Source organism: Sus scrofa, chromosome 5 (genome assembly GCF_000003025.6).
Source record: "Sus scrofa isolate TJ Tabasco breed Duroc chromosome 5, Sscrofa11.1, whole genome shotgun sequence".
Lineage (NCBI taxonomy): Eukaryota > Metazoa > Chordata > Mammalia > Artiodactyla > Suidae > Sus > Sus scrofa.
This window is the reverse complement of record NC_010447.5, coordinates 104,142,364-104,157,474: the sequence shown is the minus strand read 5'-3', so window position 1 is coordinate 104,157,474 and position 15,111 is coordinate 104,142,364. Positions and strand designations below refer to the sequence as shown.

The 15,111-nt window shown below is 49.4% G+C and overlaps 1 protein-coding gene across 1 annotated transcript in view; it reads right to left on the bottom strand.

Moving 5' to 3' along the window:
- Positions 1 to 15,111, bottom strand: part of E2F7 (E2F transcription factor 7) — a 36,659-nt gene that overhangs the window by 6,108 nt on the left and 15,440 nt on the right. The window contains exons 6-11 of the mRNA XM_003126756.4: positions 14,129 to 14,287; positions 12,594 to 12,728; positions 5,261 to 5,446; positions 4,671 to 4,743; positions 2,124 to 2,619; positions 770 to 1,025 (exon numbers count right to left, since the gene is read on the bottom strand). Coding sequence (XP_003126804.1) covers positions 770 to 1,025; positions 2,124 to 2,619; positions 4,671 to 4,743; positions 5,261 to 5,446; positions 12,594 to 12,728; positions 14,129 to 14,287 — 1,305 coding nt within the window. The remainder of the gene's footprint in view (positions 1 to 769; positions 1,026 to 2,123; positions 2,620 to 4,670; positions 4,744 to 5,260; positions 5,447 to 12,593; positions 12,729 to 14,128; positions 14,288 to 15,111) is intronic.

Sequence of the window (15,111 nt, the reverse complement as noted above, 5' to 3'; positions counted from 1 at the left end):
TGAATAGTAACAAATATCTACCAACCTGCGAAGGGAACAAGGACTCGAAGAAAATCACCTCAAGTCTCTTTGCATCAAGAGCAGCTTCATGCACACAGTGCATATTTTAAAAATTAGCTATCTGTTGTATTTCAGCTTTATTTCCAAAGAGTAAAAGCATGTATTGAGTCTTACTAAGTGTCAGGCACTATTATTCTAAGTGCTTTAGATGTATTATCTTATTAAATTTAATTCAATTTTCATTGCACCCCCGTGAAGCAGGTGCTATTACTGTTGTTTCACCAACAAGGAGGGCTGAATACTTAAGTTCATGCAGATAATAAGTGGTTTCACCGTCCGGCAATCTCACTCCAGACCTGGCACTCGACCACAGTGGCCTGTCAACACTTCTGGATATTTAAGAGATCAGCGTGCTGGCTGCGCATGGCGGCCATGGGGTTCCTGATGTTACCCTGAACCAACGCCAGATTCCACTGCCTTAGAAAACCAGAATCATCTTTTGCATTCATTATGCTCTTTTACCAAGTCAAGTCAAATGCATTAAAAATGAATTACCTCCCTAATTACTTTCTCATTATCCTTGAGGTTGCTGAAAGTAAAAGCAGCCCCACCTTCATCTCATGGACGGAGGAAGCAAGGGCTGAGGGGTAAAGTGACTCAGAGGTGGCTCATCAACGCACCAGTGTGGTCAGGTGACATGCACACAAATATAAACACCCAGTGTGTGATCTGACGACCCCAAGGGACACGAGGACAGGACGTCCCTTACCTGCTGGCGACTGCACATAGAGATACTGCAGCAAAGAGGGCTCTTTGGTGCTTTCGTTTTCTTTCAGAGGCTTTTCTATCTCTGAATTTCTAGAAGGATTTCCCCACTCAGCAGAAACAAAGCAGTTTGCCACAGCCTTTCCCGAAGCCTCCTTTGCAGCGGAAAGTTGCCCATTCCTGCGAAGGTCTTCCTGGGGTGCAGAGCCCCTTGTCTCCACGTTCTTGGAAGAGGCAATGTCTGTGGGATCTGAGGGTTTCTAAGCACAATCCAAACGGAAACCAGAAAAGCAAGTCAAAACCCCAGGAGTAAACTAACAGTAGAGCTTTCTCAAAATAGCGACACACAAGCGAAAGGGTCAGGCGTGCCATCCCGATGTGTGTACGTCAGTTAGTTCCTGTCATATTTATAGGAAGGGTCTGAAGATGAATGTCACGTCATGTGCTTCTGCAGGCTAGTGATTTTAAAACCTAGAAACGATGGGGATTTTAATTATGAAAACTAGCCACGGTGGTCAGACTGTGAAATACATTTCTAATCCGGATCACATCAAGGCCACTGATGCTGCAGGCTTTTGGAGGCTCGGTAAGAATCGGGTAAGAATTGCAGGGCTGGCCCAAAGCAATCTTGGTTATCTTAGCTGTGTATCTCAGATATGCCAGTCAGCCTTTCTCTTCTCTTCTGCAACCCCAGGCTATGTACAAAATTAAATTCTGGCAAGAGGAAGCCACAGAGAAGGAAGAGTCTTAATTAACGGACTGATTTCCATGAAGGGTGCCTCGCTGACCTTCTGCACAGGGCTGTAGTGACAGTGCTTCTATTTTCTGAGCATTGTGCTGGTCATAGCTCATTAACCTCCAAATGGCTGCTAAGCGGGAGACCCTGACAGCTCAGGTTTCTGTTCTTTTCACTGTGTAGCCAGGAGAACGGCTCTCTGAGCAGTGCCACAGGCACTGACACAGACCCCTAGAGCCACATGGCACCCACATTCCTGACTCTGGACCGCAGGTGCGCCCTGGATTCAGATCGTTTCATCAACGTCTTTAAAGAAAAACTAAAGGACAGCAAAAAAGACGGGGAAAGAAGATACACATATTAACAGTGACTGCTTCTGTGTGGCGGCAATATGCACAGGTTTTTTTTCTTTACACTTTTTTGGCATTTTATGCAGAGCCAAAATCACTTTTATGACAGCACTACTTTACGGCCGGATCTTTCGGGAGAGCAGATCCTGGGCTTTTTACAAGTGACGTGTGAAATCCTCCTCTTCCAGAGGCGGTAGCTTATGACTGGGTCTTCTCTGGAAGAAGCTGGGCCCGTGGGCGGTCGGTTGGCACATTCACGCGAACCCCCTTACCTTGGGCATGACCAGCGAGAGGGGGCCTTCTTCGCAGTCCCTGCTCTGCCTCTTGGTGGCGGGCCCCTCCTCCTCCTGGGGCCTCCTCTCCTCGCCCAGGCGCTTCGGCACCGAGGGGCTGGACGCGTGCTCTGCGGCCGTGACCTCCCAGCCTCTGCTGTCCCTCTCTGGCCCTGCCCCCGGGGCCGGCGCCTCCTGCAGGCCCCCGCACAGCATGAAGAGCGGCGCGGAGGGCACGTACACCAGGGGCTGCCCGGGCAGCAGGGCCGGCTGCAGGCTCTCCGCGGCGTCCGAGGCCGCGGGGCCGAGGGAGACAGCTCCCCGTCCGTTCTGGGCGGAGAAGGCCTGCGAGTCCGTGGGCGCCCCAGAAAGGACGCGGTTGGCCGGAGGGCTGGCACAGGACTCGGAGTCAGCGGAGCGGCTGGGGAGCGGGGCAGCGGCGGCGTCCTGGCCGTCGGATGGGGGCATCGCTCTCCGACGGGCAAAGGCACCCCCCCTGGAATCAAAGACACGGACACGGGCTCATCCGGGTACTGCTTCTCTCCGCCGGGCTCTTCGCTTTCAAGACGCAGGGACCGAAACGGGAGGGAGAGACGCGGCTCAGGCTGAGGCGAAGCGCCCTCCCTCAGCACCTGTCCCCCAGCCCGGAGGCGGCGGCGGGAGCACATCCCGGGACGGTTCGCGGTTCAAGGGCCGGTTGGCGATGGGCCCAGCGACCTCAGGGCGGGGCTAACGCGTGGCTCCTCCCCTGCCCCTGCGCGGCCACCATCCGCAGTCACCCAGCGCGTGCCCTTTCCCGGGCACAAAGCTGCTCTGAGGACGAGCAGAACACTGTCCTAATTTTATATAACTATCATAGCACTAGCTACTGCCCCCCCCCCCCCAGCTTCCTAGAGAGGAAAACTGAAGCTCAGAGGCTAATCCACCGGCTGAAGGTCACCTGGCCGGGCTGCAGGTGACATCATGTGACATCCAGGGTAGATAACAGGAGACTGGACCAGACCCTGATTTAAAGGACACATCTAGTCTGTCTCAGATCCGCTGTGTGAGAAAAGAAGTGGGCAGGGAAGAAACGGGTTTATCGACACAGGTATTTTCTACCATTCTTGTCCCATTTTGCGCTGTTTTACTAAAGAGGTTTTAGGCAGCGCACCTTCAAAATTAAGTCCCATCAATATAGGGGATTCTAAATAATGTCTGGGCTTTTTATGCAGAAAGGTTTCCAAATACTAGAACACGTGTGTGTATTTTTGGTATATTTTGAGAAATAGATGAGGAAATTCCTCTCAGCCTTGGTGATGGAGGCACGGAAGGCAATTTGTGCCTGGGGCCGCAGCGACAAGTCCACCTCTCCAACCGCAGCCTCCCGGAACGAGCAATGGCTACCGTTCGTTCGGTCCAACGGTGCGCCCACACCTGCTGCCCTGCCTCTGGCGCTTCACAGCTTCAGCCTCCCCATCTCCCCTGGTGAGATCACCGGCCCCCGAGACCCAGGTGCTCCGTGCGTTGCCTCTTTCTACCTCAGCGAGTCTTGGTGACTCACTTTCTTACTCTGATCTCCATTTTTCCCCAGCTGACCCGGCTCATGCCAGCACCTTGGCAGGCCAGAGAGTCTGGGAATGCTCCATTCTGGGATTTCCAAATCTGGAGCCTTTCTCTACTCCCAAAGCCCCCTGTTTAAAGCATCCAGAATAGGGGTCTTCTCCAGTGAACCTATGGTAACTCTTTACCATCCATCTGATAAATCTAAATTCTTCCACTTGGCTTCCAAAACTTTTTGCCAACTTGACCCACTTTCTTCCAACACCCCAAGCTCTTATAAATATCTCCTTTATTTGGACTCTATTTGGACATATCATCATGGCTAAACTAACCAGCTTATTTATTTCCCTCTACTCCCTGACACTGGCTCAACCATCTGCTTCTTCCCACACCTATCACTCTAAGCCTCTTCGGTTCTCTCTGGCATTTCCTTGATAATATGTGATTTTCTTCAAAATCAGACCCTAAGTCTGACTCAGCCTAGGTTTTAATCTCAGCTCCGTCACTTATTAGCATCATGACCTTGGGCAAGTAACTCAACGTCTCTGAGTTTCAGTTTCTTCTTTGTAAAATGAGGATAACGGCACCAGCCTCCAAAGGTGGTTGTTCTGATTCGATAATACACAGAAAACTTTAGGGACAGTACCTGGTAGCTCATAAATAACATTAGCTATGAGGATGACAGAGTGATTCATGGGACTATGATGTGTCATTTCTCAGTGTCATTAGTAGCGAATTGTCTTTTCTTGGTGTATGTCTATTTTTTTTCCTTCTAAGTTTTCATAGCCTATGGAGTAAATTTTTCATACTTTTGTGTCCCTGGTGCCACATCCTGCACAGTGTTGGGTACAAGGGGGAAAAATTGCAAAATTTTTAATAAACAAATGGCTGACTTTTGAATAAGACTGCTACATTTGACCTTTTGATGGGTGGCATTTCATAGTTAAAGGTTAAAACTAGGAAATAGAAAAAAAATATACTTGAAGTTTTTAAAGGACTACTTACCGCGAAGTGTCTTCTATTTTCTGTCTGTAGACAGCTGCTAGACTTCCAATTTCTAAGGAGTAGCCACCTGATTCTAAAAAGGAAAATGAAGGTCTGACAAATATAGCAAGGATTTATATACACCAATTACGTGCAGGATTCATTATTCACAGCTCAGGGATTATAAATAAGACTATCTCAAATCCATGCTGGTTTGGCTTCAAAGAGAGAACTGTCTAGAATCTAGCTGTCAATGGTGAACTCAGGTCTCATTAAAAATTAGCTAGAAAACAAAACAAAGCCCGTATTGCTTTGTGAGTGTGATGAATGGCTGAGATGCACCAGACAGGCCAACCATGGCAAGCCAATTGCTCTTCAGTCTTCGAGGCTGACTAGGATCAATTTCATGCACGGGACCATGTTCATACGCTGTGACGTCACCAACTCTTTTACCTCTCCAGATCATTTCATTTCGGGCAGGTGACAACAAACAAAAACCCCCCACCAAAACAGGCAGAGCCTTGAGTCAGCTCCCTTTACACTGCCAGCCCTGGCCGAGACGACAACGCATGGTGGCTGACAGAGTCCATGGATTCAGTAAAGGCAGATACCTTGCTTGTCTCTGTGAGGGCTGCTGGGTTCCGAGTTCACTTTCCTCTGGATCTTCTCCGAAGCCTGAACGGAGTTAAGAGAACCGTGTCGAGCGAGCTTCTGTTTTGCGCAGAACTGAATGTGGCCATATGTGTCTCTTTTCAGTTCTGGTAGGACAGATGCGGAAACATCCACGAGTTCTTCATCTAAATAAATGAGAGCATTGGTAGCCTTGTTATCCAGCTATAACTGAGGATAATTTTAGCCTTTTAAAGATACGGCTTTGAGAACCTCTAGCTGTAATCGAGCTCCCCTGTAAATTAAAAACTAAGGCAATCAAAGGAACTTTGTAAACTTTTTTCAAACCCCAATTTCTTTCAGCATACTAATCTTTTTAAAAAGTCAGTGGGTGACTTTAAAGTAAGACCGAATCCATCTATAGTCTAAAATGAACTCAACTGCAACAAAAGTAGAGCAAGATGTCCTTCGGCCCAAATTAGAATGGACCTGACACCGCAGATGCTTCCTTTGGGCAGAGGCATCAAAGGGAAACCCAGTCAGACTCAGCCCAACACGGGCGCATCAGAGACGTTAACACTGAGATCAGCCTCGTAGGCCAGAGCCCTAGGGCAGTGAGTGTAAGAAGCTCTATTTTCTATTGTTATGCTTTATTATTTCTCTCGGAGTAGGAGCTCAGTTACCAAGGACCAAAGGAGTAAGGTCAGCAGAATGTCAAGGCTGAAAGGCTGCTGAACAGCGAGCACAAGAGAAGGCTGGGCCTCGGAGGCCCATTTTATGCTTAAATAGCCCGCGTGGAATCAGGACAGAAATTTCCACAGAGTCAGGCCTATACTCTGTAAAGGAACAGTCCCCGCTGCTCAGACAGTCACTGCTACCCTGCTCTTCTACGCTATTGTTTTCTAAGTTCAAAGCAGGCACGTTTTAATTAGAAGACTAATTTAAAAAACGGAAAGGCCCAGCTAGACTTAGATTTTCTAAAACACATAAAAATTGAACATCACCTGTATGATTTTGTTTTTCTTATGCTAAAAACCCAACAAATACACTCTTTAGAAAATCAGAAATTACAGAATCGAAAAGAAAATGGGTTGAGTCAGTACCAGGTGTATTTCTTCTCTTTCCTGAAACAGATGAAACAGTGGACAAACTGTATAAAACAATGGCTCTCAAGACACCAGCCATGAGGACATGAGGGACAGTGACCCCTTAGATTCAGGAATTGGAGGAGGTGAGCTCTGAGACTGCCGCAGCTTACTGCCTGGACAATGCGTCCAGGTTAGGGGACTCTGAACGTCTCCCTAAGTTGCGGATGGAGCTGGGAGTGCAGGAGAGCCAAGGCAGCTGGAGTTTGCAGGCACAGTACTGAAGAGTAGAGCCATGCAGAAAGAATGCCGGAGGTCTGCACAGGACCTCCTGTGGGCCCTTGATATCCCCAGGGGACGGATTTCAGGTCCCCCCATGGATACCCAAATCTGCAGATGCTAAAGACCCGTGTAGAAAATGGCACAGTATTTGCATACAGCCTATGCACATCCTCCTGTATACATTACATCATCTCTAGATTGCCTGTAATTCCTAATGCAATGTAAACGCTGTGGAAATAGTTGCTGGTGTGTGGCAAATTTCAGTTTTGCTTAACATGACACAACAGAGTTATAGCTAATAAGCCAATAAGGGAGATACAATGGGAGCATTAGGCCAAAATGAGAGAGACAAAGAGTCAAAAGAAACAATGAGCAGATAGGAAAAACAGAAAACAAACAGCAAGATAACAGACTAAAACCCAACTATATCAATAATCCCATCAAGTATGCATGGTCTAAACAACCCAATGAAAAAGCATTGTTTGTCAGATTCGATTTAAAAAGCCCAGCCTACTGGAAACTTACTTTAAACATAGATACTTTTAATAGTTTAAAGGATGAACAGTAATACACTAAGCTAAGCAAGACACCTGAAGTGCCCACTATCAGATAAAGCAGATTTCGGAGCAAAGAAGGTCAGGTACGAAGAGGGTCATTTCATCCAGAAGGCAGAGCGATCAGCCCTAAACGTTTATGCACCTAAAGATAGCTCCAAAACATGAAGCAAGAACTTGATAGAACTTCAAGGAAAAACAGACAAATCTGCAATTATAAACAGACATTTCAATATTCCTCTATCAATAACTGATAGAACAAAAAATCAGTAAGGACATAGAAGAATTAGACAACACTACCAGCCAACTTGACATTGCTGTCACTTAGAGACAACTGCATCTAGCAAAGCAGGATATACAGTGAAATCTTAACAAAGAGGTTAACCTGCACACAAGTTATAGTTGGCCCTCCAAACCCTCTGCAGATTCAGCCAACTTCAGACTGTGGAGGACTGAAGTATTTACTACTGAAAAATGTCTGCTTCAAAAAGGACGGCACAGAAGTTCCCACCGTGGCTTGGCGGGTTCAGAACCCGACACGAGGTGGTGGACGCAATCCCTGGCCTCGCTCAGTCGGTTAAGGATCCAGTGTCGCCACAAGCAGTGGCATAGATCGCCGATGTGGCTCCGATCTGGGGTTGCTGTGGTTGTGGCGTAGGCTGGCAGCCGCAGCTCTGATGTGACCTCTAGCCTGGGAACTTTGACGTGCTGCAGGTATGGCCGTCAAAAAACGGAAAGGAAAGGTCTGTGCAGGAGCTCCCTTTTGGCTCAGCTGATTGAGGTTCTGGCATCGTCACTGCAGTGGCTCTGGCTACTGCTGTGGCGTGGGTTTGATCCCTAGCCCAGGAACTGCTGCATGCCACGGGTGTGGCCAAGAAAAAGAAAAAAAATAACCTGCACAGTTCAAAGGTCACGTGTATGTTCTCTTTAAGTGCACAAGAAACATTTATCAAGATCGACCACAGCTAGGAGTTCCCTGGAGGTTCCCAGGCTAGAGGTCGAATAGGAGCTGTGGCCCCTGGCATACACTACAGCCACAGCAAGGCAGGATCCAAGCCGTGTCTGTGACCTACACCACAGCTCATGGCAACACCAGATCCTTAACCCACTGAGCAAGGCCAGGAATCGAACCTGCATCCTCACGGATGCTAGTCAGGTTTGTTTCCACTGAGCCACGGTGGGAACTCCAACAATATCAATTCTAAGCAAACTCTGCTCAAACACTGAAGATGACTCTTCCCAACACACTCCAGGAGGCCAGCATCACTATGAAGCCAAATAGGCAGAGAAATCAGCAGTTTTGGGAGTCCAGAGAGTACCATACACATACAGTTAATTTATTTTCAATAAAAGTACGAAAGAAATTTGGTGGAGAAAGACTCGTCTTCAGCAAATTGATCCTGGCACAATGATATTTGCATGCCAAATACGAACAAGCAATACGGTCATGGCTCACACCTCGTTTGTGACCTTGTGTCAGGCAAAGATTTCTTGGAAAGAACACAGAAGTGTGATCACAAAAGAAAAAATTATTGCATTGGACCTCCTCAAAAGGAAGACTGTCTGCCTCTTCAAAAGACACTGCTAAGCGACGGAAAAGAGAAGCTACGGATGGGAGAAAACGTGAAAATCACGCCTCCGGTAAAAGACTCGTGTGAAGAATGTACGCAGTGCACACCCACAACTCAAAAATAAGGAAACAAACATCCACGGACTCAAAGAAGAGCCACTTCCTTAGAGAAGACATGGGGCCGGCCAAGCAACGACTCGAAACGATATTTAACACTGCTAATCACTGGAGAAACAGAAATTAACCCCCCAGTGGGGCTCCAACGCATGCCTATCACAGTGGCTGAAGGTCCCCAAGAAGTGCATGAACAAAGAAGACACCCAACGACGAATCCTCAGCAGTAAAACGGAATAAATGGGAGACGCCGACTCTGATTAATCCCAGAGTCACTCTGTGGAGTGGAAGAGGCCTGATAAGCAGTGTAGACACTACTGCTCTGCTGACTGTCATCACTGTGATACTTCTGTAAAGTCACCAGGAACGTGGAATGAACCAATGCTGAACCACCACTCCTAGAGGAAATAGTTGCAGGTTCCTGCAAGCCTCCGGTCACATTTGCATCGACTCATCGATGCCTCACCTTGTTTCACATGTAGGTCCCTTTAAAGACACCTTATTTAATACGTAGTTTTGGTCTGTCGAACTGGACGCAGTCCACAGCACTAGGCCTCGTGCCCGAAGGAAGCTCCTCGCACGTACATATTTTCTGCATAAGACACATCGCAGCCTTCCTGCACTTAGAACCACTAGACAGCATTTCAGTATGACACCTGGGGACAATTCTAAACAGCGAACTCGCCAAAGCAAACCACAAAGACGTGAAAACATGGCACAAAAAAGACCATGAGAAGAACACTTGTGTGTAGTATGAGTCAAAAGAAACCAGCATGAGAAACAAGAAGGCAGACGGCTGCCTGGTTCGGGCCTCTGCAGGAGGATGTGTGAGGCTAATCAAATCTGCTGCTCTCTGAATGACTCAGAAAAGGCTGTGAGTGTTACTTTTGGAGTTACCGATAAAGTTTCGTGAGTGGGTAAATTTGCAAACAAGGAATCTGAATACTGAGCCTTGCCGGTCTATGATTCGCGTATTGAAATTTCTTGAAAATACAACCAAATCTAGTGTGAAGGACAGCACCCCGGCTAAGGGTGGGGAAAGGGGGAGGTTTTAAAAGGCGTCGGGAGACTTTGCGGGGTGATGGGCTCCCGCCTTTGCTGGTGGAGATTATTTCTCAGGTGCATACTGTGCAGAACTTACAAATATACTGTCCTACGCATAAAGCTGTTAGAAGAAGGACAGGCCATGAGGTGGGAAGGGAGACGAGGCAAGAGACGGCAGTGAGGAAGCCGAACTGTGAGGAACTGCTCATCCAGGAGCAAAGGAAAGTGAACTCGGAAATCAAAGGTAGTTTGACATTCCTAATTTGATTGCTGGCTTGATGCCAGTGGTGCTGCAGTGGCAGCAGGACGTACAGAGAGAGGGCCAGGTTTCAGAAGGGCAGAGAAAGGAAGTGCGAGCTGAGGCTCCTGACCCAGTGCCACATCCTCTCTCCCGCGTCAGATCAGAACTTGCCCAGTTGCTGTCTTCTGTCCCACTGGTTATACAGACCCGTGAACTTGACTTCTCAACACCAGCTGAATGCTTGGCTATCTTATTTTCCTCGATGACATCACCACTTTTGAATCCCTCCTCTCTTTCCATCTCCTTATCTAAAGAACCCTTGTTCTCTGCCTACATCAGGTATAAATCTCTTGGCTTCTTTTTTCCCCCTTTAGGGCCACATGTGTGGCATATGGAGGGTCCCGGGCTAGGTGTCGAATCGGAGCTGCAGCTGCCAGCCTACACCACAGCCACACGCACACCAGATCTGAGCCGTGTCTGCACCCTAGACCACAGCTCATGGCAATGCTGGGTCCTTAACCCACTGAGCAGGGCCAGGGACTGAACCCATGTCCTCATGGATACTAGTTGGGTTCGTTACCACTGAGCCATGATGGGAACTCCTCTTGGCTTAACTTTTGAGATCTTCTAGGAGTTCCCATTTCATACGCCATGAGGTGCATGCAGTCCTTAAAAAAAAAAAAAAAGAAAAAAAGGCAACTTTTGAGGCCTTCCAGTATGTGGTGCCAAGAGATCACATCTCATGTCTCATTATTTCTATTCCGTGCCCACCAGTTAAGTCAGAGTGGCTCATCTCTCCAACACAAACCAGGTATCTTCTTAGGTATCTGTTCCTTCAGCTGAAAAAGAGCTCTCTGTCCCTCTAAAACCTGACAGTCCATTAGAACTGAACCCACATCCCGTCTGAATTCCTACATAGCCAATACTGCCATGTGTGGTGCTTCAGAGTTATTTCATTTTCAAAGGTGTGCTAATTATACAACTTTGAGAGAAGCTCATTACTGAAGCGCCTAAGGTGCCGATCTGGTGATAGGATATAATCAAAGACAGAGACCCCGTCTGGTCTCAGACATGTGCAGCAGGGACTGTGGCACAGTGTCATCACCAAGGAAACAGCACAAAGCTGAACTGCAGGAGTTCAGACGAGACACCCTTTACGCTGGGTCATGAGACATTTGAGCGGCATCTTGAAGGTTGAGTGGCCTGTTTTTACGCTGAAAAGTGAACAGACAGGTGAAAAGACGAGGAGGAGCCAAAGGCAGAGGGGCAGAGGGTGGCAAAGTCGTTCATTGCACGAGAGCGTCTGTGACTCTCGTGGCATCAGTACCGTCCTGTCTCGGAGAGATGCTGGGTTTGGTTCCAGAACACTGTAATAAAGTGAGTCGCATGAATTTTTTGGTTTCCCAGTGCACATAAGGTTATGCTCACGCTATACTGCAGCGTGAAATAGCATCGTATCTAGACCATGTACATAGCTTAGTTAAAAAATACTTGATTGCTGAAAAATGCTAAGTATCACGTGACAACACAGGGTTGCCACAAACGTTCAATTTGTAAAAAACGCAGGACCTGCAAAATGCAATAAAACAAAGTACACCTGTACAGTAATGACGCAGAGTCCACGTGCAGTAAGTACTTGCTGGGTTGAGGTACTTATACTTGGTTTTAAGGGGTTTCATCTAGATCCTAAGTGAATAATGCGTTACAAGTGAGACAGAGTGCTGTGTCTTCTGTGAGCCTGGGTGAAGTGGCAGGAATTTATACACTACGATTACAATTGGAAGGGTCATTGAAAAATAACGGTAAAGGCTTTTTTTCCAGGCAGCACAGTTATGTGTAAAGTAGCCAGTGCAGAAGGATCCAGCCCCCAGTTTCTCAAGGATTAGCCATGGAAGAAGATAACACTGTCTTTTGCTCTAGTTCAATAAAAGTATGACATTTGCAACCTATTAAGTAAATTACAAAAAGGGGGTTCAGTACATGCATACTGTATGTAAAAGCCATCTCACCACACATTATTTTTGTGAGAGTCACTGACTTAGTCATTGATAATAACTTTAACATTATCTGGACCTTTAAAAGGGAACCAACGTTTTCTTCTGCTAATGCAGAAACAACCAGAGTTCCTAAGAAGTGTCATGTTTTTTTTTAAATCCTCAGCCCCAAACCTCCAGAAACTTTGGAATAAAATGAAAAAGGTGAAAGAGGTGTCATTTAAGGCCCAGCGTCCGCTAGGTTCCAAGCTCGCAGGAGGAGCAGCATAACCATGTGTAGACAAGGCTCACGGTCCCAAGCATCCCATCCCTGGTCCAATTCGGAAGGCGATGTGGGTGATGGGAGACGGGGGCGGGGGGGAAGCCCAGTCTCCTTGTGAGGGAGCCGTCGGGTCCGGAAGAGGAGCCGGGGGTGCCGCCTAGGAGGGTGCCCACCGACGGCCCGCCTTACCGCTGGGACTGAAATCCACCGGCCCGATCCACTTGAAGGCGGGTTTGCGGCCTCGCTCTTCGGTCACGTGCACTTTCTTTATCAGCGCCAGGCTGGTCAGCACGTTGGCAATGTCGTAGAGGCGTCGTACCTTTGCTTGAAGATACAAAAACAGGTGTGGTCACCCCACGCGGTGGGCCGCGACACCGTCAGGCCTCCGCTTCCGCGCGGGGTGGCTTTTCTCAGCCTCGACCTCCGCCCCCGGCGGGGAGCGGGCGGGACGAGGAGACGGCGGGGCCGGCGGCACCCGGCGTTGGGTACCCAGGGACTCTGCTCAGGGAAGGGCATCGGGTCCTTCCGTTTCTGCAGCTCGGCACCTCTTGCAAGAGGCACCTGGTGACAGGCCGGGACGGCGGGGACGGCCGAAACACCGAGGGAGGGAAACGGGCCATAACGAAAAGCTTAGGAAACGTCCCTCTGGCCTGTGGCCCATCAGAGGCCTGCCCCGAGCTCGCCCGGCGGGAGACGGCGGCCCCGGCTCTGCCAGGCGGCCGGCCGTGACAGGGCTTCCCCAGCGGGTCTGCGGCGCCAGGTCAGGCGGGGTGACTGCGCGCCAGACAAGCAGCGCCTCCCTCCCGGCCCGGAGTCCAGCCACCCCGAGGCCCCGAGGGGCGGGGGCGCGGTGGGTCAGGCATCCCCGAGTCCAAAGACGGCGGGGCAATTTTTTGCAACTTTGAAAGTATAGGTATTGGAGGAGACATTCAGCGGGGCGGGGGGCGCCTAACACATTCACGGGGCAGGGTGGTGCTCACGATGTCATTTCTATTCAAACATCACTTCATATTCAACTCGGGTCCTAAGATCACGCCAAGGGCTCTGATCCTCGTCTGCAAACACTGCGTTCATCCTGGACGCAGCACTGTTCTCAACCCTGACGGAGCGGCATGGTGCCTAGTCGCCTCTCCCGGTGGGGGGCGGGGGCGGGGGGGGGGGCTACACTTCTTGCTGGAAACAAACAAAAAGCTAGAGGATGTTGAGCTCATGGTCTCCCAGGCTTGGATGAGCTCCCCGCAGCTAGAGGCCTCTAGCTCGGCCCAGGCTTGACGGCAAAAGAAGAGAGATGTGAAACTGGGAAACACTCTCCTTGCCCAGCAGCCGCGTCCCACCACCCGTACCCTGCCCTGCTCATTCCTCTGGTTCTTACCTGTAGACAACTCTCATGTCCACCCATCAGAAGAGTATGCAGGGGGCGAGGAGAAAAGGGAAAGAAAACTCAGACATTCCGTCTCGGATGCAGCGACACTAAAGAGAAACGCAAAGCCTCTGGCCCCTCCCTGACCTGCGCGTGTGGGCGCCACTCTGCTTCCACCGTCCACTCTGCTGGGATCTGACAGAACCTTCACAGGAATCCGAGCATGTGGCCGACTTACCTCTCACAGCACCAAGGACCTTTATGAAGGCAGGAAGGGGTGTACGTCTCAAAACAATTTTTTCTAACTCTCAGACACATGGACTCCCACCCTTTCCGTGCTGGGTGGATTTAGGTCGACACTCACTTTTGAGTTTGCTGTGGTCTGCCGTGTCTTGGCTTCCCTCTGTCAGTACTTTGGCAGCCGCGCCGAGGGTCACAATCTTGGGTTTGGAGGCCAGGAGCAGCATGACAAACTTCTGGCTCATGGTTCTCAGAGACTTGTCTTTTCTACTGCTTGCAGATGCTACAAGAATGGAAGGAAAGCATCAACACATTTGATTTGCCACAAGAGAGGCTGCGCTTGCGGTTGCCGGAAGGGTCCATCAGCAGATGGAAAGACCACTCCTGTGACGGTGGTGGCAGAGGCCCATGAGCCGTCCTAGAAGGATGGTTCCTGAAGAAGTAAGAACCATAGAAACTCACAGGAGGGATAAATCCCGAGGTGCTGTACCCTCCCACTTCGTGGACGAGAATCCACGAAGCCGTTCTCTTGAGGCAGTTTTGGGGAGAGATTAAGTAGGACACAGGACAGGGTAGGGACTCGGGAACCGTTTTCGGAATATGAAACTCTTCCCTCCAGGCGAGGACTCCAGTTTTATGGCTCTGAGCCCCACGAGCTAGAACACACCCTCCACACTGGAGGCGCCCAGCTCCCCCACCGCTTTCCGGGAGTACGTGGAGAAAGAAGGAAAGAGGAGACGCTGGTGAGATGTGCGGCTGCGGATGGCAGGCAAAGCGGCCCCGACGGACAGCCGCCGCCTCGGGTTTTAGGATAAGAACCGGTGCACAGGATGGAATTAAAATGCCTGGGGTGGCAGGTGGAATGAAAGCCAGGTCCACTCTTCCATTCCTGTTTCTCATGCTTGCAGGAGAAGGGGCCTGGGGGATACCTGAACGTTAGCATCTAAGCAGCCGGAAGCAGGGGGAGAATGAAGATGAGGGCTTAAAGGAACGGGCTGAGTATGAGCTGGGAAGGGAATAACAGTGTAAGTTAAAAAAAATGCAGCCAATGAAGCAGGTTGTCTTATCTTTCTAATCAGCATTTTCTGCTAAAGGGGTTCTTTGCAA